Here is a 25,569-nt window from a genome sequence, read left to right on the forward strand (position 1 = left end):
TTTGTTGGTTTTGAAGTGCTTAAACCTGTCAAGAAATTCATCAGTGAATATTTTTATAACTGTGCTGAAGTAATTCGTGTCAAAAGTGGCACTGATTTTATCGCGATACTGCTTTAGACATTCAAAATGAAGTAATTGACCGCTCTGAATATCTTCTGCAAAAAGAATTAATTTTTCATCAAAACAAACCTATTCCTCTACCAAAACATAGATTGGATTTTCCTTGCAGTTTTAGATTCAGCTCATTTAATTTACGCTGTTTTTAGTTTTTAGTTTTCGCTGTTATATCAATCATAAAATAAAATGTTTGCAACTATTTGTCGTTCTCTAATTCGCTGTGATCAATGCCTTTAGCATTTAGAAATGTATTTATTTCATTCAAGCACAAAGCAAAACGTTTCAACCTTTGGAAAGTCATAGCATTTTTTGGAAAGAAGGCGGTCGGAATACTGAGTCTCTATTTCGTTTAAAGGGTAGAGTGCTTTTCACAAGATTCTGTTAACAATCTTGATTACCAAATTCATGACCTCATCTATTTCGGTCGGAATCGTTTTGGGCACAAAGCATTTCTTGGTGCATTATTCAGTGAAACATAAGAATTTCTTGATTTATTTTGCTCCGACGAATCGTTGTTGCCCTTTTACTTTTTCATGTCCTACTTCTGGCTCTATCAGTTGCTATTTAAATGATTTTGTCTTATTGTCTTCAATGTATTTTTGCACGGCATTCGCTCTATCGTCCCCTCAAGTTTGTCACGAGAGCGGTAGCAATCCTAGGAACGACATACACCTGACAAAAAAGGCAACTTGTGCCGCCGTGTCTTTATGTCGCAAGACTAATCTATAGCAAGTGATACGGCAGAGGAAAGTTGAATATCTTCCACCTGCAAATATGTTACATTTGAAGACATTTTAGCTATTCTATTTTGTACTGTTTCAACGGCTATTAGCAAATTTTTTTTTTTTCAAGATTTGTGGTATGTTTTAAAATCACGAAACAGTTCTTCAGATGCAATTAGGAAGCAGTCTTAGACATACCATCTGTAAATGGTTTGCCTTTTTGTGCAATTTCTAGTGGTACCGCAAAGTTTGCCAGATTAGCATTACTTGTAGATTGCTTCTAACTTTGAGAAGATAATTCGCTTCCAACTCATTTACTTTAAACAATAAACTTTACGTCACATTCAAAGCACGTGGTTAAGATGCCAATCTGTCTTGCGTCGAAAGCATCTTAAAACCTACATAGAAACATCCGAAGACGGCCGAGATCTTCCGACGGACTGACGAAAGTGACGACGCGTGTAATTGGGGGAGGGGTGTGGTGAAAAGCGAGTACAAGTAGCTGAGAGATCGAATTGGCGCCTAATCTTCGTTAAAAGATTCAGAACTTCTTAAAAAAATGTTTCGATAAAATAAATAATATTTGCGAATGGAACTAAAGAGCCGCAGCTTCACATCCAAAGAGCCGCATGTGGCTCGCGAGCCGATGGTTGCCGACCCCGGTTCTAGGGGACTAGTTTCAGGTTTCTGATAAATTTTTATTGCTCTTAAGTCTTTATAAGACTTCTTTCCATTCATATATGATTAGTTTTAGGCCTACGTAGGATCAGTTCATCTATACAATAAACTAGAACGATATGTAAATCTTCCTTGCTCCTATTCCTAACGCTCGATCTACTCGTTCTTATGGCAATTACATGTAATGCTTTCTTTCAATATTCCAAATCTTGCGAATTTTTTGATATATCAAATTTGGTATAGTAAAAGGTTTTAAATTCTACGTCTAACCATAACCATTCCGGAGATTAGAAATTCAAACTTTAAAAATGGTGTCAACAAGGTTTAGCGTTTGCGATATTTTTTCTGACTACCAGTGGCGTAGCTAGCCATGTGCGGGTGGTGCGGGCCGCACGGGGCATCAAGTGATGAGGGACATCAAACTGATCGCAAAATTTCTTAGGAAAAAAAAACGGCACACATTGTACATACATAAACAAACATAAACTACTTTATAATAACGTATTTTCGTTGTTTTATATCCAGGGGGGGCGGCATCATGAGGAGATGCCGCACTAGGCATCAAACACCCTAGCTACGCCACTGCTGACTACGTTTAGGCCTATATCAGCTCACTCTCACTTAAAATTAGCGAGGTTTCTAAATAGTGTTTTTCATATTTCACTTTTTTTTTTAAAGATATGGATGTATGTAATTTTATTTATAACACTAGCAACTTTTACTTTAAAAAAAAAAGATAACTTGGAACATTTTTTTCCGCCTACAAAATGTGTTCATCTGTCTTCAATGCACTCATTACATAATAGGGCGCGTGGCCCTGCTCGTTATGTTGATAAGAGTTGCAGAAGTGACGCAGAAGTGACTCTTTCCTGGTCCTCTACTGCTTCCGTTATTTGCCATTTGATTATTTGCTCTACTGCTATTTAAAGAGTTCGATACTGATCAAGACGCTGGACTGTTTAAGTTCATATCCAATGTTTGGCTTTAACTTAACTCCGGGCTCTGCAAATTAACTAGCTGGATTCTGGTCGGGAAAGGCTGGAAGTGAGGGGGAGGGGGGCGAAGAATGGACAAAAGAATCAAAACATTTTAAAACAAGTGAAATATAGAAAAAATACACGCGAACACACAAAAAAAAAATTAACTAAGGGAAAGAACTCCCCATTTACAACTATATTTTTCAATAAAGTAGAAGTTATTTCCCTTTTTCAATGACAGCATAATTAACAACCAACAATTAATTAACTAATTGGTTAATTTGTTTTAGTTGATTGGTGTTTTGCTAGGTACAATAAATAATAGTTTGAAGTTTATATATATTATAGCATTTAAGTCTTTGACTATACGTACAGACCCTTGTTACTTCCCTTCTCAAGTAACTAATGAAGCCAATTATTGATAGACATCCACGACACATGGTTGGGCTTTTAAAATCATAAGAAGATGTCAATTGTACCTGACAGACTGAGTGAATTGAAATAAGCTGTTTGAAAAAGATATTCTTCACCGAAATTGAAGTTTAGACCAAGGATTAGAGTCCTTGAACTATATATTCTATGTTTAGACCAACTAAAGCGATCTCGTCATGTTTTATTTAAAGTGAGGTTAAGTTAAATCAATATCTGTATCGATCTTACAACAATAGCATTTAAGGTTCAATAAACATGAATGAATTGTGGGTAGACAAGGTTTAATAACTCAACATTTTCTCTTTCCGTTATTCTGACATGGGACGCAACTTATCCCGTAATTCAAAAATCAGCGGCGATAACTCAAAGATATTGACCCTACTGAAACATGATGTGACGTCATGTTCCTCAAAGCCATATGTGTAAAGAGAAAAATCAGATCGAGGGAAGGTTTTAGATTACTAAAAGTTATGTTTATTTAAGTTAGGATCTCTAGGAACACTTCGAGTAAGCGAGAGCATTAGTTCTAAAGAAAGTTTTCAGTCAATGGACAATGTCTAGCGACCTTAAAGCCCCACCAAAAATGATGAACCATAAAACTGATAAATATTCTTGGATTAGTGTAGTGATAATTTATGACAATATACATTCTTGTTGCCTGTGTCTACAAGTTTTTTATTTCCTTGTATTGCAGGTCTCCGCGTCTTATGCTTTTTTTTTTCATTTCGGCCTAATTAATCTGTAACTCGTATTGATGTCCTATGTGAAGACTTGATGACCACATTACTGCTGTGTCATGATCGAATTAGCAAGATGATAATCAAGTCAGCTAAGATTTATCTTACTGTCATCAACTCAGAAAACAAATCGATGTTGTTCATCATTAAAAAGCATTAATAAACTTGAGGCTCTTTTCGTCTCTCTTGACACATTTTATTTTGTTTAAAAACTCAGTCAATAAATTTGATGTGTTGAACATTTGTTTTGTGTTTTTTTTTTTTTTTTGGGGGGGGGGGGGATATCGAATGTCAAAAGAAAGTTGGCATTACAATCTTCTTAAACAGTTTTAACTAGAATACAACATCAATAAATCATAGTAGAACAATCGACAGCTTTACAGACCTGTGACGTGGCAACGAGCTATTGGTTTAAACTGTCCACAGGTTGTGACGTTGCAGGTCAGTGTTCAGGCCTTTTATAACGATTGGTCTCGGCTGGTGCCTACGGATTTATGTCTTCTAAGTTATGCCATAGGCCTCTAATAAGTAGACGCCTTGTTTTCGCTTTTTTTTCTATTGGGCGTCCATGTTATGACTGACTTTGGTAAATGTGTTTCGTCTTGTCTAAGGATATGTCCCGCGAATATCATGCAACGTTCACTCAAGGGACGATGGTAAAATTTCAACTTGTGGTTTTAACCACTCTTCAACTAAGAAGAAAGATTGAGCTATTAGAAGGATTTGAAAAAAAAAACTACAAAATAACTTTAAATATTTTTATTTCCATAAGTTGTCCATAACAAAGCATTAACAATAGTCTAAATATAGATCAAATCTCAGAGAGAATATAAGCTAATTAATACAAACAAATATATGTATTAATGACACAAACGTTGCAATGAATGAATGTCAATTTTCAATCTCCAGAATACATTTATTTAAGCTCTTGTCAGGGACTAGTTGGCTACTCTATTGCAGATACAGTCTAACTTATTCTTCTTTCAGTGTTGGATTATCTTATCTTATAAAATACAGACGTTACTTCAAAAAAGAATATGATTATGACTTGCGCGTGTCCTTAGGTAAATACAATCATGGATGTTAATCAATGACAAATTCTGTCATCTCATCTCTGACTGTGGTCCCTTCTGTCAAGTCATTGGTTTTCCTGGCTGACTCAGGCAACCCATTCCATCATTTAATAGTTCTAGCAGTGGCGGACTGGGTATTAAAATCGGCCCGGGCATTTCTATACAATCTGGCCATCCTATTCTAGATCTACCTGTCCTCAAAATCATTTTGTTAAGTATGATAATGTGTCGATAACTGAGCGCATGCATACAATGAACTCTGTATCTTTTGAAGAAATATAGTAGGCCTTATGTTGCTTTTCGGAAAATGTGTAAGCTTAAATTAGCATTTCACTGTAGAGACTGTTGAAGACTTTTTTAACACGACGCTCAGAGGGCCCCGTTTACAAGAGAATATTATAAAACCTTTAACAATTTAATAAGTTCTATAGTGGCATTCATGAGGCCGATAAGGTGGTCCTACCGGCCCATTTGGGTAATATTCGTTCGTTATGAATCTAACTGCTCTATTTTGTGTCTGTTCCAGTTTCTTAATGTTTTCTGGAATTGAGGAATCCCAAATAGAGGATGAGGAGCAATGGCTGAGTGGTTAAGCGCTTGGCTTCCGAATTTGGGGTCCTGGGTACAAATCTCAGTGAAGACTGATTTTGAATTCTGGGATTTTTAGGGCGCCCCAGAATCCACCCAACTCTAAAGGGTACCTGACTTTAGTTGGGGAAAGTAAAGGCGGTTAGTCGATGTGCTGGCCACATAACACCCTGCTCATTAACCGTTGGCCAAATAAACAGATGACCTTAACATCATCTGCCCTATAGATCACAAGATCTGAAAGGGGTACTTTACTTTTTTTTTAAACAGAGGATGCATATTCTAAATAAATAACATTTTAGTTTTATAAATAAGATTTATAAATAAGAGATGCACCAATTATCGTAAGGATCTTCTTACAGGCAAGCTGAGATTGTGATTTGTGGCACATCTTTAGTTCATAGTGCAGTCCTTCAGTTCTGAAAGAGTAGTTCTTGTTTTACATTTCATCACAAATTAGCCTCCATATAAAATGATGATAATTTAGACAATAAAAATTTCTAAAAGAAAATAATGAACAAGAAATCATATGGTTTCATTAATTGGAAAAAAAAATAGAAAAGTAACATTGTTCATTATTCAATCTGAATGCTACGAAAAACTCAAAGAAAAAAAATATAACATAACAAATACAAGTATTCAAATTGTTTATACTGTTTATACACACAAACTGATTCAAATAAAGTAAAATATCACAGAATAAAATGCATATCAGTTCAGGTTGAAAAAAATGAAGATCAATTTTAATTAGAGTTTTAATTTTGTTGTAAAATATAGACTAAGGATTTTTTTGTGGCCAGCAACACTTTGCCATCACATCAAATATTGCCAGTTGGTACAAACATTTAAAAAAAAACAATAATAATTTTCCTATTTAAAAGAAAATTTCAATTAGTGGTTGTTAGGGGTTTGAGAATTGAAGATGATATCACATTTTTCAAGTATAGAATATGTATACTTACTTCATTATCTTATGACATTATCTCTGCTTAATAAGCAAAAAAACATAACAAATGGAGACTTTTGTGAAATTTATGATGACAATATCAAAACAATAGAATTGTGTGAAATATTGTGTTTTTTTCTTCACAATGTTCCCTCAGATTTGAAAAGAATAACATTCAAGCCCAAACCTCCAGCAGAACAGCAGGGGATGAGGGGTGGAAAGGATTCAAACATAAAACACCATCAACTGGAACTCCATGACATATTATGGCAGCCATCTAATGAAACATATAGATTTTTATGGTAACTTGATATTAACAAAACAACCTTCTTTTGACTCCAATTCTGAAACTTGTAGTGGTCAAAACATGTGCATGTTTATAACATTTATATATTTTAAAAAATTGTATCATTTCTCATCAAAATTGATGAATTTCCAAAATAACTTGATGTCTTTTATGTTACAAAATGATAATAACATTTGTAATACTGCTTTTACTGTATAAGAAATATGGCAAATCAAAACGTTCCAAAAAAAAAAATTAAAACAGGAAGACGTTAAACATATATAACAAGATGGAAGACAATCAGAATAATTAAACATGATATTTAACACTCTAACAATCTATTCTAAGTGGGTTTTAAAAAAAAACTTTTACAGAGAAGTAAAATTTATATAAATTTATTATAGTAATTTGAACACACTTAAAAAGGTAGAAGATGGTAAAAAAAAAAAGAAAAGAAAATATTTTTTTTATGAATTGCATTACACATTAAAAAAAATAGATAATTTAACTATTTATGGACATAAGGTATTGATATTGATGTTTCCATCATATAAATTCACAGTATATCATGAAGATTCTTGGTCCATCAGTAGCACATAATGTAATTATTGTTTTTTAAAGTAGCACATAAGGCAACTAATGCTTTTTAAAGTAGCACATAAGTTAACTTATGTTTTTATAGTAGCACATAAGTTAACTAATGTTTTTTAAAGTAATCAATCAATTCTTTTTTTCCATTTTTCTGACCTATGATTCTGTGTATCTTTTCTGACAATGATTTTAAAAGATATATATAATGCTTTGGTATATCTACTGTAGGAAGTGATTGAGCAAATGGCATTTATAGATGTCATTTGACTTTCCACTTCCTAACTCTACATTGTCAACCCTAACACACAAAACTAATCATAAAAGAAGCAAATAGCAGAATAGATGATAAGGATGACCTTACTGCAATTAGTTAATCCTATGTCCTGAAATTAGTTAATCCTATGTCCTGCAATTAGTTAATCATATGTCCTATGTGTATTTGTCTTCATTTGTTTCTTACAATAATGTCTTAGCTAATACAAAACAACACAAAAAAATCAGGTTTCTTCAAACAAAGCTTTAGAACCACTCATAATCTCCACAAAAGCCTTGTTGGTATATTTTTGAATGGTATCTATGTATTCTGGTACTTTGTGGAGTTTGATAAAATTTTCTCCAGTAGTCTTTAAAGGTTCAGGGCCAAGTTTACCATCAGGGTCCGCTTTGGTTACCTCCCTTTTCAGTTTCTGCTCCTCCTCTAGAACTAGCTGTATAGAACTTGATACCTAGATTGAAGACAAAGGTATAAACTGATTAACAATTGTGATACAGACTTGGTTTTAAACTGAAATACATTGGCTAAGTTGAAACAAAAGACTATTTGAATAACAACAAAAATAAAGAGATTCCATTATTAGACCAAACTAGCTATAATCCAAATGTATGCAACTTAGGGCAACTGAAGCCATAAACTAATCAAAGGTTGTAAAGATTGTGGAATGGATGAAAAAATTATTATCATATAAAACTATTGGTATACAAATTCACAACAATGAAACAATCTATACCAACCAAAAAAACAAAGAGAAGTATACAAAAGCAAGGTTTTAGTTTGTATTACCAATTGTAATTTTTAATACAATTTAAAGCAAAAACAAACAAAAAATTATGCCTCTTAATAAAAAAAATTATCATATTTTTCTTCTTTAGCCAGTTTTGTTTAGCTGCTTTTGTAAGCATTGAACTTTACTTCAAAAATGAAGATTACGACATTCTAGCTCAAACTTCATGCAGAACATCAGGGGATGGCAGCTGGTAAGGATTAAATTTGGGACCATTTTGATGACAGTCTGAAGCACACAACTCATTACCAGGCAACCAACCATCCATATAGTTTTAAAGAATCCTCAATATTTCTATACTTAATATTACTAAAAAAATAATTAAGATTTTAATATTTGTTTATTATTCAAGTTGTAATAATGTGCACTACAGTCCTTTGAATGGTTTCAAAGGTCAAATCAATATTCTACTGCATGGTGACGTCCATAATACATTTCAGTTTATATGGTCTGATTATCCAGGGACTAAAAAGATTGCAAAATGTTTAAACTCACTGAAATTAGAATTTCAACCTGTTTATAGCTTAGCAAGAAATAATTATATGATACTATAGTAAGTTATGAGTTCGATAGTAAGTCATGTGTTGAAAATAAATGAAGTTCTCTAGTTTGTGAAATCATTACGTTTGATAGTACGTTATGAAAGTGACGTCATGAGATTGAACATTTTGTTTGACACTAAGTTAGGAGTTAAATCATCAAGGTTCATATTAAGTCATGAGTTGAATCATCAAGTTTGATAGTTAGTCATGAATCAAATCATTTGGTTTGGTAGTAAGTAATGAGTTGAATTCAGAAGTTTGATAGTAAATTTTCGGTCAAATCATGTAGTTTCATAGTAAGTTATGGGTTGAATTCTGAAAATTGATAGCAAATCATGAGTTAAATCATTAAGTTTGATAGAAATTCATGAGTCAACACATGAGGTTTGATGTATTAACCTGTGAAGCCTTATCCAGAATGTTCTTAATGAGTTTATTGGTTCTGTTATACAGCTCCAGTATCTCTACAACTTCTTCTGGTGGACCTTCACACTTCTCTGACACCTCTCGCTTATCATACACAATCTGTATGCAGTTTTTGGTCCTGGATCCAGTCAGATGAGCTCCACCTAAGAAATAGGTTTTGAAACAATTTTATGAATGCAACTAGTGATATAAAAATAAACCAACATTTTTTATCGCTGGCAGAAACGGCAGTATTTATATAATATTGAAATTTATTTGCAATAGCCAATAGTCAAAGAGAAAACCTTCTGAAATAGTACTTCAAGCCAAACCAAATGGTTACTTTATTTTCAATAAATCAATGTCTTGATCTTTTTTTTCCTCTATTTATATGTTCGTTACTTGATACACTTTCCAATTTATAAAATAATTCATTTATAATTAAAGTATAATTAGTTCAATATCACTTAATCCATTCATTATAGTGAATATAATGACTTGTTCTTCAAAAGGAAAGGGATAAAAATGAATGCTAAATTAATAATAGTACTTCAGTTTACTTGTAGGCCCAACTTATTCAAAAAATGTTGAAAACCACTGCTAGCATTGTAATTCACTACTCTCTCTCTTAAAAACTTGGTCCCTGGTGCTGCTATTCATTTATGTCTAATATATGTGTGTATCACATTTGTTTCAGCACCTAGCTTCAACTCCATATTTACGTTCACAGCTTGATTGCTCATACCCACTGAAGCTTCTATATGTAATGTGTTTATGTTGTCCACTTGTCATTAGGAGAGATACACAATTAGATAAAAACCATCGTTTGTCTAATACATGCCTAACGGCTGTGTCGGCTCTATTGAAGTTGTTAGTGAACGGATGCTGCGAGGTGGGGGAGGGGCTAGCTAGGGCTTGTGACCTTTGACCACTGGGGTGTTAATTTGCATACGGGCAAAATGACTCTGGATCAGTGGAATGTTTTTTTGGAAATTCCGATGTTAAGAGGTTAAGTTTGCTTAATGCGTTATCGCTAGGTGGTGGTGTCAAATCCAGAGTCACAAACTAGAGAACTTCATTTATTTTCAACACATGACTTACTATCGAACTCATAACTTACTATAGTATCATATAATTATTTCTTGCTAAGCTATAAACAGGTTAAAATTCTTGTAGCATTTTAATTCACTACTTTCTCTCTTAAAAACGTGGTCCCTGGTGCTGCTATTCATTTATGTCTAAAGATAGGCAATTTAAAAAATAACACAAGGGACATAACTGACCACATCTCTTGGATAAAACTTTCAGACAGTCAACAATTGTTGGTATCCCAGCAGTCTCAGAGACAAATTTACTCTTGAACTCAAACAAGCATTTCCTCAGTTCATAAAAGTTGTTATACAAGTCATTGTAAAGCTTACTGTGATCCTAAAGGAAAAGAAGCAAAATACAAAAAAAAAAATCCTTTTTTTTAGGAAAACAAGCAAAATACCAAAAAATCCTTTAAAAAAAAACAAAAAAACAAAGCTTATATTAAGTGTATCAATCTGTCCAGGTCAGTCATGTCATTAAATTTGTAATAGATCTAGACTAACTATAATAAATCTGTGTGATTAGAAATATTTTTTTACCAAGTATTTTTGTTTAGAGCTATTTCATGCTTTTAGCTTTCTCAATGCGCTATGATCCCATCACTTGTCTGGAACAGTTGGAAAGGGATAGGGAAGAAAGAAAAGGGTATCTGGGTAATCACTTTTTAAATGTATTTAAAAAAAAGGAACTACCTGAATTCGTGCTTGTGGGCTAAAGACTTCTAGGTTTCTCAAGCCAACGTGGTATAAACCACTCAACTAGTTAAAAGTCTATGAACATGGAAGATTGTATAGTTATTTATTGTTTTTATTTCATGTTTGTGTTTGCTAAGCCTGAGACAACAATCTATAAAGGGGACTAATTCAGCATATACCACCACTTCAGTCAAGTGCACATTCTTTCCATTGTAACAAACAAAATAATTGATTACCAATAGTTAATTAAATAATTGGTTAATTTTTTAAATTGATTCTTGTGTAGTCAGGTAAAAGAAATTTATGAGCAAAATTTCAGCTTGATCTGATTTTGGGTGTCAAAGAATTAATGTGTACCAACTTCTGGCAAGACAGACAGAGTGAGTTGATATAAAATGTGTAAAAAGAAGTTGCACAGGTCAAGATAAAGTTGAATGTGATCCAAAGAGAGAAAAAAGTTTTTTTCTTAATTCCTAGAAAACAATATGAATGAATACTGATTAATAGGAAAGTATTAGGACTATAATGTAGAAATTCAATTTATATATATTCATTAGAATGAGCTTTGCTTTTTCTGCTTTGAAAGAAGTTGTATACTTTGGATTACTATGTTTTATTCATAGTAATAAAAATTACATTTTTAGGACAGTACATGTCTAAGCATGTTCTGTTGTATCCCTTTATATGTTCAGCTTTACTAATAGGTAGATCTATATGACAAACTAGTCTAGTCTAGTTTTCAAGGAGGTTTGAGTTTGAATCTGAGCTGAGTTGTTTTTTTTTTTGCAGAGCACCTTAAGACAGCAAAGAAACATTCTCCCAAATACCCCTGCCCTGCCCCCCCCCATGCTAAAAGCATAATAGATGCCCTATATAAATACAATCCAAAAACATATACCAGGTATATATTTTAAAAAATATTTGTATTATTTTTGTTTGTAATTTATATAGTGTAAATATATTTATAGGAGGCTGAGTGGTAAAGCCCTTGGTTTCCAAATCGGGGGTCCTGGGTTCAAATCCTGGTGAAGACTGGGATTTTCAATTTCAGGATCTTTGACCATGTCTAAGTCCAACCAGCTCTAATGGGTACCTGACATTAGCTGGAGAAAAGTAAAGGCGGTTGGTCATTGTCCAGGCCACATGACACCCTCCTTAACCGTAGGTCAAAGAAACAGATGACCTTTACATCATCTGCCCTATAGGCCACAAGGTCTGAAAGGGGAACTTTACATTTCAATATATTTATGAAAAGAATTGATTCATTTTGCATCTATTAATTTTATAATTATTTATAATAATTTTATCAATGAATATTAATTTATTTTTTGTTGTTGGACTCCTTTAGTCTATGGTTGATCTTGTAGAGTGTCTTTTTTTTATAGGTCTTTAAAGCTCTATTCTGGATAGACATTTTTATAGAAGTACATACAATGATCTTTAATCAATATATTGTATACAGATATTTAATTAGAAAGTGTAGGAATGTGAAGTGGCATTGACCAACCTGAAAAGTTTTATCCAGTGTGGCTACAGTTTTCACAGGAGCCAAACTAATGGCTGTCAGATGTTCCAGAGATGAAGCTAATAAACAAAACAAAACATATTCAAGTCACTTTTATTTAGTCTGCATAGAAATATTGTTGCTATTTTTTAAAAAGAGAGTATTTGTTGCTCCTTTATACTTAAGTATACATGTATATTATATCTTCTGCCTTGACAAACAATGGATGCGCAAAGATGAATTAGAGATCTTGATTGCTGCTAGAAAGTGGGCAGATGCTGCTCTAACTAAACAGGCCAATTTCAGAGAAGAACACGAATGGCTGTGAGCTGGGGCATGTGACTATTGATTACTGAGGGTGTTAATTGCATACTGGTGAGATACTTTAGATCAGAAGGATGTTTTTTTTGGTCATCTCTAAGGTCTAGATCTCCTCATCACTGCTACACAATAATGCAATGACAAAAACATCTGTCTGTAAATTTAAAATAAACTTATTTATATGTCAGGCCCCTCAAGGAATCAACAACCAACACACTTTTATTTCCAATGAGATGGGCACCAAAACTCCACCCTTTTCCATTCATTTTTGTCAGACATCCCCCCCCCCTCTGAAGTCCCATACTTTTACACCAGCATAGCTTATTTCTTTTCGGCTTGAACAGCATCAGACATATAAGTTATTTTGTGTTAATTGTTAGTTGTTTTGTTTGTTTTGTAGCTGATGAAGGCCTTGTGGTACAAGGGTCCCTTGTTTTTACTTGATTCTGCAGGGTTACATATTTGCATGTTTATTGTATTTTCTATACAATTTCATAGAAGCAGACTTTGCCACAGTTTGTGCAGGATAATGAATCCGACTTAAGGATATCAAATATGCTTTGTAATTAATTTTACTTTATGGTTTATTGCCCTTAACATGGACTAATAATTAAGTATTAACATCTTAGAGCAAGCGAATAACATTTAAAGAAGGAGAGAGTTTAAGAGTTTAAAGATCAATAACTAGACATTGAGACATAGGACTTAGGTATTGATTTTTTAACTCTTTCTCTTTCAAGCGAATAACATTTAAAAAAGGAGAGAGTTTAAGAGTTTAAAGATCAATAACTAGACATTGAGACATAGGACTTATGTATTGATTTTTTAACTCTTTCTCTCCGCAATATTTTTTTTCTCATTCTGATAAAATTATTCATTTTGCTCATTTGTATTTCACTATTCTGATATGATTAAACTTCAATAACTATTTTGTTTGTTATCAGAAAATGTTGTATTTGTATTCAATTATAGGGGAATGAATGCTTTTTTTTTATCAACACAAATTAAAAGTTTATAAATCCAAAAATCAATTTAGTTTAATGGGATCGAATCAACATTGGCATCATCAATTAGGAGAGAAAGAGTTAAACAGGTATTGTCTCAAACTGAAAAGCTTTTAAAAGTAACTAATTTCTGATAAAGCAGAAGTTAAAGTCAGATAAGTTCTTTATAATTTATACAAGACCTGTAAATGTTATTTTTACCATTCATTTTATGTTTGCACTGAACACTAAAGTTCAATTCATCCTACCTAGCTCCTGCTGTACCAGCTTATTTTTCCGAGCTGAAGAACCAACATTATTTGTGGCTGGTTGGGAGTTCACTGGACCAGACTGTGCTGACAAAAGTGGCGTCCTAGAGGTAGGTTCATATGGTGGCTGAAAACAAAAGTGTGCAAACATTCATACATAAAAATTGATAATTATAATCTCATAATTATAGTTTACCTTATTTACATTTTTTTAAACACAATTTGCAAGTACCACAACATCAAATTTTTCAAATTTTCTAAAGTGCAAGCTATTTATAGATCTTTAAATGTAGGCTACAGTTATATATAGGCCTTTATATATATTGTGAGTTTATTTATATATATTGTAATATTTTATGAAATTTAAAAAAATATTTTTATGAGATATTTCAAAAGCATTTATGTGAATGTAAAAATTTTCAAACTTTACAGAGATATACATTTGATATATATTAAGAACTAAATTAGACTAAAGAAGTGATGAGTATAAATCAGGCATTATGCTGTTGTATGGTAACTAGAAAGTTAAATTGAAGCTATAATATCTGGCTAGCTGTATACTCATGTTAACATTTTTTTTAAAGTTAAAAGAACTCGTAAATAAAATTTAAAAAAAATTATGTCATATAACCCACAGTGTAACAGTGAAGTAAATGATAATATAGGCCTAAAAATATAGAATCTATTTACATTATCATTATATGTATTATATGTATTCATATCTCCTTGATTGCTATATAAATACTTTTCTAGGTCTAACTGTTTGTTAGTGTATGTGAATCACATATCAGAATAAAGTACATCTTTTTATTGCTATGATTTATGAACATTGTTGGAGGTGGTGAGAAATTCACAGCCGTGGTGTCTATACTGAAAATAAAATTACATGCTCAAGACTCTAGTCAATTTATAGCTAGTCTTCCAGTTGCCAAAAGGTTTTTGCTAATTTAGTAATCTATTTGTAATAGACTCTCTAGAGACAGACCTAATGATCTTACTTCTACTCATGTCTCAAATAATTTGGTTCTTATAAATATTTTTTTTTAAATACATTTGAAACGTACATAAAAAAAGGTTCAAAAACAAGGGAAGGCTACTCTATATCTGATGCTAGTACATGCACTAGCGGATCCAGAACTTTGGAGTGGGGGGGGGGGGGGGATTTTTTCCAAACCCTAACCCTAACGCCCAGACCCAGTTAACCCTAACCCTAAGAATAAACGCGCGTACAGCATATATATATATATATACCTATATATAACAGCTATATATGATATATATCATATAACAGCTTACCTTATGGTCCTTGAAGCAGTCACAGATATTTCCCATGAGTCTCTGCTGTCTAGATCAAGAGTTCTAGTCTACATTAATTAGAATCTAGAACATAATGACTTTACGCAAACGTCCCTGTAATAAAAAAAAAAAAAAAAAAAAACTTTGTTTGCCAGAAATAGACAAATAATCTTTGATATAGTCTATAGTTTAGGCTTTTGTTTTTAAGGTGACCTAATTCTTTGTTAAAGTCTGACATATCATCTCATAATGTGACATAATATGTAATGATGTAATTATTAGCTCAGACAATATATACACTTGCTGTTGGTGGAAGCAAAATAACGATCTCTGACTTGGGTACTTTTAATGAAGGCCTCTTGACCAAAGGGAAGGATTTTTACACAGGGATGAGATAATAAAAAAAGCTCTTGACCAACCTCTCTACCTGACGTCACCCATCAACTAGGTCAGTGGTGCCCAACCTTTTTTTTTTAAACACCAGGTCACATTTACATTTCCGGCACAAGTGAAACTGGCCGCAACACTTCAAAAAGTCCAAGGAAACAGATATTCTGCGGCTTCACTAGGGAATGTAGAGTTTCGAAGGGCCGAATAGCACCATTTCACAGGCCTGATATGACCTGTGGGCCGTAGTTTGGGCACCACTGAAATAGAGGATCATTAAATCGTATCTGTTTATTGTGTGTGTGTGTGGTGGGGTCGACAACTTATAAAACCAAGCCTGGTCTCCATGCAGAGCGAGGCCGGAAGCCAAGCAGTATGGCAGCTGGGGATATATAGCTGAGTCAATACACTGGGAAACCTATTTTCTTTAGGAATATTCCAAATGAATCATAAGCTAACTGTGGGCCTTTATAACTATTAACCCGGGCATGCTACCCTGCCTCATAGTGGCGCCCGGGTGGAAACGATCGTAGGAGGAAACGATTAGGCTAAAGGGTAGCAAAACAAGACTCCCGTTGGGGTGCGAGAGCATCCTCATTGCACTGTGCGGAGTTGTAAAAAAAGCTCCCACAAACTTGTCACAATCTAGACGGTGTTCCTCAAGGTGCAGTTACATTAATGGCGTGGCCCGCACGGTTAGCCTGGTATAGAAAAGGAAAATGGCGGGGGTCTTAGTGTATGCGGCCTCTTGCCACGAGTCTGACCCACCCGCCAGACAGAACAGTGTACACTGTTCTCGTGCAGGCCGGTGAGAGGGAGCTCTTGTTCACTTTTGCTGACTTAAGAGTTCCATGAGCCTAGGGCCGGGGTCGGCAACCTGCGGCTCGCGAGCCACATGCGGCTCTTTAGATGTGAAGCTGCGGCTCTTTAGTTCCATACGCAAATATTAGTCATTTTATCGAAACATTTTTCAAAATAGTTCTGATTCTTTTAACGAAGAATAGGCACCGATTCTATCTCTCAGCCTTATACCCCCCCCCCCATTACATGCGCCGTCAGTCGTCAGAAGCTCTCAAATGAGGCCGTCGTCGGGTGTTTCTATGCAGGTTTTAATTTGCTTTCGACGCAAGACGAAACGGCATCTTCACTACGTGCTTTGGCTGTGATGTATAGTTTGTTGTTTCAAGTAAATGTGTTAGAAGCAAATGATCTTCTCAAAGTTAGAAGCAATCTACAAGTAATACTAATCTGGCACGCTTTGCGGGACCAATAGAAATTGCAAAAAAAGGCAAAACATTTTCAGATAGTGAGTATGTCAAAGACTGCTTCCTACGTGCATCTGAAGAACTGTTTCGTGATTTAAAAAAAAAAAACAAAAAAAAAAACTTGAAAAAAAATCAAAGATATGCCACTATTCGCTAAAACAGTACAAGATAGAATAGCTAAAATATCTTCAAATGTAACATATTTCCAGGTGGAAGATATTCAACTTTCTTCTGCCTTATCACTTGCTAGTCTTGCGGCATAAGAGGCACGGCGCAAGTTGCTCATTTTGTCTGGTATAAGTTTTCCCAAGGTCCAAAAGAGGAACTTCCAGGATTGCTACTCTCATGACAAACTAGAGGGGAAATGCCATGCAGAAATGCCTTGAAGACAATAAGATCGAGTTAAATAAAATCGTTTAAACAGCAACTAATGGAGCCAGAAGTATGACAGGAAAAATAAAGGAGCAACAACAATTCTTCGAGCCAAATCACCCAATTCTTACATTTCACATACACCAAGAGGAGTTTTGTGCCCAAACATTTATGGCCGAAATAGCTGAAGTCATAAATTTGATAATCAAGATTGTAAACATCATCTTATCAAAAGCACTCTACCATCTTCAGTTTAAGGAACTTTTTAACGAGATGGAGACACAGTCAGTATTTCGACATCCTTCTTTATTGTATGATATGTGCATTTCAAACGTTTAGCTTTGTGCTTAAACTATTAAAGTACATTCCTAAATGATAAAAAAAGGTATTAATCACCCTGAATAAGAGAAAGACAAATGGTAGCAAAATTTTTACTTTATGGTTGATATAACAGTGAAAGGAAATGAGCTGAATCTAAAACTGCAAGGAAAGTTAAACCCATCCTGTTTTGGTAGAAGAATTAGTTTATTTTTAAGAATTTTTTTTTTTTTTTTTTTGCAGAAGATATGCACTTACGCAACAAATATGACAACTTTAAAAGAGATATCTCGAGTTGAGGCACTTAGCCTATATTCGAAGCATGGAATAATCTTCCAGAATGCTAGAGTGAGGTGAAGTTGGCATTTGAAGTACTGACTATCCTCGGATTGACATATTCGTGCGAGCAAGTGTTATATTCATTTATAAATTTAAGTAAAGTAAGAGGTCAACTAACAAATGAAAATCTAGAGTCGTGTTTGAAACCAAAAACAAGTTATGAGCCTGATGTATCCAAACTTTCTAAAACCTTGCAAAGGTAACCTCCCATTGAATTTTCTCAATTGTTTGTTATTGAAGTACAAGTTAGTGTTGTAAGTAACTTCTTTAGTTTTTATCGAACGAAAAAAATAATTATCCAATAAAAACCATATATATATATTATATAATTTGGTGTGAAAAACAAGTATATATGAATTAATATATATATTAATTAATTGTGTGAGTACTATTTATTGTTGGCAAGAAAAAAATGTGTGGCTCTTTAAAAACTTTAAAATTTGGTAAATTGTAATTTTTGGCTCTTTCGACTCAAAAGGTTGCCGACCACTGGCCTAGGGCTCAACTCTGCCTGAGAGTTTCAAGAAGAAGAAGAATAACTATTAAATCTATGCTTGTTTCACGTTTAAGTTTTGAAGGCTTAGTTCTAGATATTGTCCTCGCTAATCGAAAGCTGGTTGATGAACCACAAAACAAACTAAATAGCTCACAAAGCGTTTGTTGCAATTCTAAAGTGAAATCCTAGAAAAAGATAAAACACGTGGTATAAAAAAAAGGTATTCAATTTGTTTCGGCAAAATATTAAAACTTAGTATCCATGTCTTGACTGTTATGAAGGTTCTGCTGAAGTAGTGACCTCGGGTTGGGATGAAATAAAGTCTACGTTACGTGTGTGAGCTTAAACATGTATAGCTACACTTCACATTAGAAGTAGGTACCTGTTACCGATGTTATTTTCTGACACTATACTATTACTGGTGTGGTTCATGGATGTAGGCGCGGTGACATTGGGTTCATATTATACATGTCAAGATTAACACTTCATGCGATCATACTTCACTTGCAAATGAGGAAATAACTCTTTTTATAGCAGTCCCCAAGAAATACGTTTAATATATACAACAACACAACATAGTGAATATGATACACAATTCAAGATTAATCAGTAGTAATCCTATATAGAACACTTGGCGAATAAAGTAATAACTTAATAATTGGTACAAGTCTCAACTGCTTTATAATAATAACTCCATAGTGGCTGCTTACAATAACTGACTTCTACTAACTCTCACTCATATTGACTGTTCTCTACTGCCTGTATCAACTGACTGCTATCTTCAGTGAAGTCCAGTAGGGCGTCGGCGCCGTAGGCGCCATTATCCCGTTGATGCTTAGAAAGGCTTTTATCCAACCAACAGGCCTGGACATGGGGCTCTTCACCCCTGTCCTGTCTGAGGGCACCCAACGGTAGGCGGCCATATCGGTTGACTGGGCCAGACCGGGCCGTGCCGTGTACACAGCGCACCGTCCCCGGTCCTGGGTCCACTCGCTATAAGTGGCAGAGAACAGCGCTAACTGCGGGGAGCTTGTCTCATATTCCTATACTGTAACCGCCACTGTTCCGTGTAGGGACCGCCACTCCAGCTACGGGACACTGATGACGGCCCCCATGTGGAACAGCGTGGCGGACTTTTTGGACTGGGTTCCGGGCGTTCTTTCCATCCCAACCCCGAGAGAGAGAAAAAAAACAAAAGCTCACCCAGGGAAGCACTGACTGCTATCAAGTAACTCTATCAACTGACTCACCAACTAACTGCCCTTTACTCTAGTTAACTATAACTTAAAAGTGATCACCTTATTAAAACATGACTTGTGAATACCATTCATAATATTAAAATGGGGTATCCACTCAATGACACCAACTTTGAGGTGGTTTCAATCCTTACGATATATCAGGTTAACGAGGGTTATGGTTATGGCCAGCACAACGACCAACCGCCTTTACGTTCCACAACTTAGGTCAGGTAAAAAGACAGGTTTCAATATTTTCAGAACGAAATTCTATCAAAGGCTATTGACAGAGAAGAATGGAGAAAGAAGGTTGACAGATCTTGTGTGGTACCCCCACGATGCAGCAGACCAGGGGATAGATGAAAGTGAAGGAGAAGTTTGATGTGATCCTGGCCTATCTAATGTCATATAATGATTATCTAATAAATCTAATTGGTCAGTGTTCCGTGGCTGTAGTTAATCGACCTAAATTCATAATTTAAATAAAACATTTGCTTTTAGGCCTACATATATTTAGATCCAGATCTAAAGTCCATACTATTATAAAAGATGTAGATCTACTATTATAAGACTGAATTCAAAAAATCAAGGGCTCAAGATGCCTGTTAATTATTGTTAGTATATTCAATATCCCTTATATAGAGCCTCAAGTAGCCTGCCCAATCCTAATGTGTTTACATAGCGCATGTTAGATGTGCGCGACACATGAATGGGACTATAAAATGTATGTAAACACGACTAAAGGCACATTTCGCAGCTATAGCAAACAAATGTATGTAAATGCTTCAGAAACATACATTTGAATGTTAATTTGATTTAAATATGAAATGAATGGACTTTATTTTGTATGTTGATGTGTTCAAGCATAAAGTAGCTCTATCATCTTAAGATCTAAAGTTTGAGTTAGATTGGTCAAACGGTTTTGATTTCTATGGGGGGACATACATATACATACATACATTATGCATTTATATATACATTTATGTAGTGTAATTTTTTTTTATTCTTCCTTCTTCTTTCTTAGGGATGACAAATGTATTTAAAAGCCATGTTACCAAATATAAGTTTATTAAACTGTAGTAAAATAAGGCAGAATATCAAGCTTATTTAGAATTTGCAGGTTATTGCGGTTTATATTTTGGGCTTAAAATAAAGTCCTAATTATTAAGTCTCAAAATTAGAAGCATTAATCTTCATATGTGTGTTCTGGGTTTGGGACCTATTAGTGTTAATAGCACGATTTCTTTTGTATTATCAAATAGGGGTAGTGCGCCACTTTTGGCGTATGTGCCATGGTTTGACCATTCCTGATCTAGACTAACAATAATAGATATGTGCGACTAGAAATATTTTGTTACCAATTGTTTTTGTTTAGCGCTCTCAATACGCTATGATCCTATCACTTTTCAGACCAGTTGGCAAGGGTAAAAAAGAACGGAGTATCTGGGTGATCGCTTCTTAAATGTATTAAAAAAAAATAAGGAAACGACTTGAATTTGAACTTGTTGGCTAAAGCCTTCTCATGGTTCTCAAGCCAATGTGGTAACCACTCAGCTGCCGAAGAGTCTATGAACTTGGAAGATTGTACAGCTATCAATTGTTTCTATTTCATGTTTGTGTTCACTAAGCCTGAGACGGCAACCTAATAAAAAGGGGACTAATTCAGCTTATACCACCCTTTCAGTCAAGTACTATTTCTTTACCTTTACGAATTTTTTTTTTTACCAATAGTTAATTAACCGATTTGTGAATTTGTTTTCTTCTTGCGTTGTCAGGTAAAAGAAATAATTGTGTAAAATTTCAGCTTCATCCGAGATTGGGTGTCGGAGAAATAACGTGTACAAACTTTTGGCCAGACACACACACACAGTAACAATGAAGTAAATAGTAAATGTAGGATAAGAGCAATCAATATAGAGAATGTATGACATGACATATTAAAAAGTGCAAGAGTGTATTTCCTTGCGTTTATAAGCACTATTCTTTTTTTTTTAAGCCGACAAGGGGGGAGGGGGAGAGAATTTGTGATATCGTATTGACCGGCAGAAGTGAGTGTGTTAGGGAACCTATATTAGTGCTGGCCTATCAAGTGTACGTATCGTGTACGTATCGTATAATAGAATAAAATTAAAAAAGTAAAGTTCCAGTTTCAGACCTTATGGTCTATAGATAATGTTAACGAGGGTGTCGTGTGGTCAGCACAACGACCAACCGCCTTTACTTTTCCCTAACTTTCCTATCAAATATTTCGAAATAAGAAACTAGAAGCACAATAATAGCCAGATAGTGTAACTAAGACTCTTGGTTAAGGCGGAGTATTGGAGAAGGGAGAGAAAGGGGATGCACGAATTTACGGGCCTGTCCTTGTCATGTAGTCACCTAATGGAACACTACAAGAAGACATGTCTTGATCCTAGGCTCTATTGGACAAGAATGACAAAACAGGTCACGATAACACAGTACACACACACACACACACAAGCTGACCTGGAAACCAAGACATTTTGACACACAAGAACAGATCAGTTCACAACACACATCAAGAACATAAAAAAACACAACATGTTATAAGTAAGAAACGAAAGGGAGGGTGTCCATAAACTATACAAAACCTGGGAAACAAATCAACAGGTGTAGGAGGTGGGCAAAATGAAAGTACATGTTGAAAATTGCGTAATGCTCCATTTAAGGCTTAAAAGAGATGCGACGACAAAAACCAACAACGTAGAGCCTAAGAATATCACAGCTTGTAAGTACTTTGTTTGTTTGTCAAATGTTTCACATGTTTCGGATGTTCCTTCAGAGATAGTTTACTTCCTAGTCCAAACCTCCCGCAGGATGACGGGGGATGGTAGCGGGCAGGATTTGAACCCTCGACCATCGATAAATCCGAACGACAGTCCAGCGCGCAAACCTCACGACCAGGGAGGGGGCGGGAACAAACATGGTTCTACACTTCACGGACCAAAGGTATATGTGCATGTATCTTGGGGGTGGGTGGGGGTCGTTTAAAAGCAAGCCGTTATAACTCAAGTAAACAAAATCTTGTAAGAAAGCATTACGAAGCGCTAAGATGCAACAACAAATAAACGGGGAGGGGGGAGGGGTCAAGGTGAGAGAAAGAGAGAGAAGGAGACAGAAGAGAGAGAGAAAGAGAGATTGAAAGGGAGAGAAAAAGAGAGAACATTTCCAATTTAATGTAGCGGGGGCTAGAAAAAGTATGTCAGGGGGAGCGTTCAATTGCTGTCCGTTTTATTGGAATTCAAAGCAGAAGTTACAGCAAAAAAAAAAAAAGCAATATATGCCCCTAGAGCCTGGGGGAACACATGAAGGGGCTAAATAGCCGGTGAGTAATGTTTGTAAGTGTTATTGAAGTCAAGTATAGCCAATAAATGCTGGGTTATAAAGGTTAGGCTTTCGTCAACAAAGTAGGCCTACGCAGTAGGTTTCCTGAAATCATGTGTGTCTGGGCTGTCTTAAATTAGTTTGGTCATGAAATGAAATACAATTTTTACAAGAGCGTTTAAAGACAGAACATTTTCGCACGTCTGGCCCAATGCCTGCCGGACGAAGGAAAAAACCTCAAAAAGGAGGACATGTCCTTTTTATGCTGGACGTGTCGTCCTTTTGCTGGACGCCATGTAAACCCAATTAAACGTAATTATATTTATAATAGGAGCGGTGGCTGAGAGGTAAAGCGCTACTGTAAAGTCTAAATATAGATCTAGATCTAGACTCTAGATTTATAATAAGAGCGAGTTAGTTATATTTACATCTAGTTAGGTATATTAATATAGAATCTAGTCCATCTAGAGTATATGTATTCTAAATTTGGAAAGTAGATAGATCTATAGGATAAACTAGACCCAGAGATCTCGATATGATAATATACATAGTAAACATAGTCGTCATGATTACAATAAATTAATGTTACTCTGTAATTGTCTTGTTACACTTCTTAGTTTAATTAAAGGCATTCAAGGTAGATCTACTAGGCCACTAGGCCATTTTAGGCCTACCGGGATTCGAAAAAAAAATAATCTAGATTATTAGTAAGAAAAGTTGACTTACTTTCTTGGTATTTAGACCTAGAATATACTAAAATGTATATTTACATTTAAATCTTAAACTTGGAACGTAACATTGACCAAAAACAACACATTAACACACTTGTAAACACATATCAAGCGAGCAAGCTCAAGTCACATGATAAGTCGTGTGACCTATTTATGGAAATTCCCTATTTATTTCTAGTCGTGTTCCCGTTAGACTATTTATATTTAGTTTTTTTGCTGGATATGATAAAAAAAATTTAAACTGAAATATTACATTCAAGTTTTGTATACTGATATGAACAATAACATTTTTTAAATACGTATAATTGCACATTTATTAATATAATAGCTAGACTAGAACTTGACTAAATGAAAATCTTGTTACTTGATAGTAGACAGTGCACAATTACAGTGACTACACACGACAGCATTGATAGTCTAATTGGCCGTAGCCGTAGGCATAAATATTAATTATTATCTGAATTTGTTTATTGAAATAATTACGCAGGATATTTTTCGACGCTCGCTGATATTCTATATCATAAAGTGTAGACTTCTCTACAATGGCGTAGCTAGGATGGGCCCGTGAGGGAAGGAGACGGGAGAATTTAAAAATCCCACCTGGAGCACCTCAGAGATCATGCCTCCCGGGCCCCCAAACGATGGAAAATTCCTAGCTACGCCCCTGCTTCTCTATAGATCAATATGGTGGCTAACTTTTTGTCACACAGATAATTTTGATATATTTGTCAGTTTTATATACCCAGTATACCCAGTCCAATATACCCAGTCCAGTATACCCAGTATATCCAGTCCAGTATATCCAGTCCAGTATACCCAGTCCAGTATACCCAGTATATCCAGTCCAGTATATCCAGTTCAGTATACCCAGTCCAGTATATCCAGTCCAGTATACCCAGTCCAGTATATCCAGTCCAGTATACCCAGTCCAGTATACCCAGTATATCCAGTCCAGTATATCCAGTATATCCAGTCCAGTATATCCAGTATAATCGTTTTTATCAAAATCCTATTCATTTATGATAAGGATGGGCAGATGTTGTAGTTGTAGAGAAATGGATATTGTCAACACTGACACAAACATATTACATTTGACTTACTCTATTGACATTTCTAAGGTAGCATTGATCATTTTAATGGATTACTTCTGAATATACTACTAATTAATTATGAACACTGTTAGCAGTTTTAAATTTTAAAAATATTTACGCGGGCAAGTTAATTAGATTTAATGAGATTTAAAGTTGTTCTGATCTCAAGAAATCTGAAATATTAATCGTTAAAGCGACTGACAGTCCTTCACATTCGAATCAGTCGCGACCTAATTTTTTTTTTCGACTATTTTCATGGATGAAAATGTTTGCTCGAATCTGTATGTTGAACCGAATAGACAGGCATAACTTTGGTCGCTGTTCAATCACTGGCGGTGCTCCATAGAAACAGACACTTACGAGTTTTCTCAATTTAATTGATTATTTTCCAAACGTGACTTTGCTTTCTAAAATATATTGGGTTCTCTTATTTTTTATTGTAGCGAATCAAGGTCAATATGTTCTTCAAAGATGTTTCAATCATTACCATTCCTTTTATAAAATGTTTAACTGTGCAACATCCAAAATGTCAGCAGTTTCGTTCAAGGACAGACAACATGCTACACCACTTTTAAGACGAACATTAAGACCTACTTGTTTAGAACGTTTTTTGATTACAACACAGCCAAATGGCACATATCTATATGTAATGTTATTAAAGCGCCTTGAGCCTAC

General features: G+C 34.8%; 1 protein-coding gene across 1 annotated transcript; it reads right to left on the bottom strand.

Moving 5' to 3' along the window:
- Window positions 1–4,407: 4,407 nt before the first annotated feature.
- On the bottom strand, window positions 4,408–23,950 carry LOC106063029 (uncharacterized). Its single transcript, XM_056006334.1, has 7 exons — window positions 23,799–23,950; window positions 15,316–15,429; window positions 14,020–14,146; window positions 12,450–12,526; window positions 10,439–10,583; window positions 9,150–9,319; window positions 4,408–7,872 (listed from the first exon to the last, which is right to left on the bottom strand). The coding sequence occupies exons 2-7, from the start codon at window positions 15,349–15,351 to the stop codon at window positions 7,645–7,647; spliced, it is 783 nt and encodes a 260-aa protein (XP_055862309.1). The 5' UTR covers window positions 15,352–15,429; window positions 23,799–23,950; the 3' UTR covers window positions 4,408–7,644.
- Between the last annotated feature and the right edge of the window lie 1,619 nt (window positions 23,951–25,569).

This window comes from Biomphalaria glabrata, chromosome 12 (assembly GCF_947242115.1).
Source record: "Biomphalaria glabrata chromosome 12, xgBioGlab47.1, whole genome shotgun sequence".
NCBI classification, from domain to species: domain Eukaryota; kingdom Metazoa; phylum Mollusca; class Gastropoda; family Planorbidae; genus Biomphalaria; species Biomphalaria glabrata.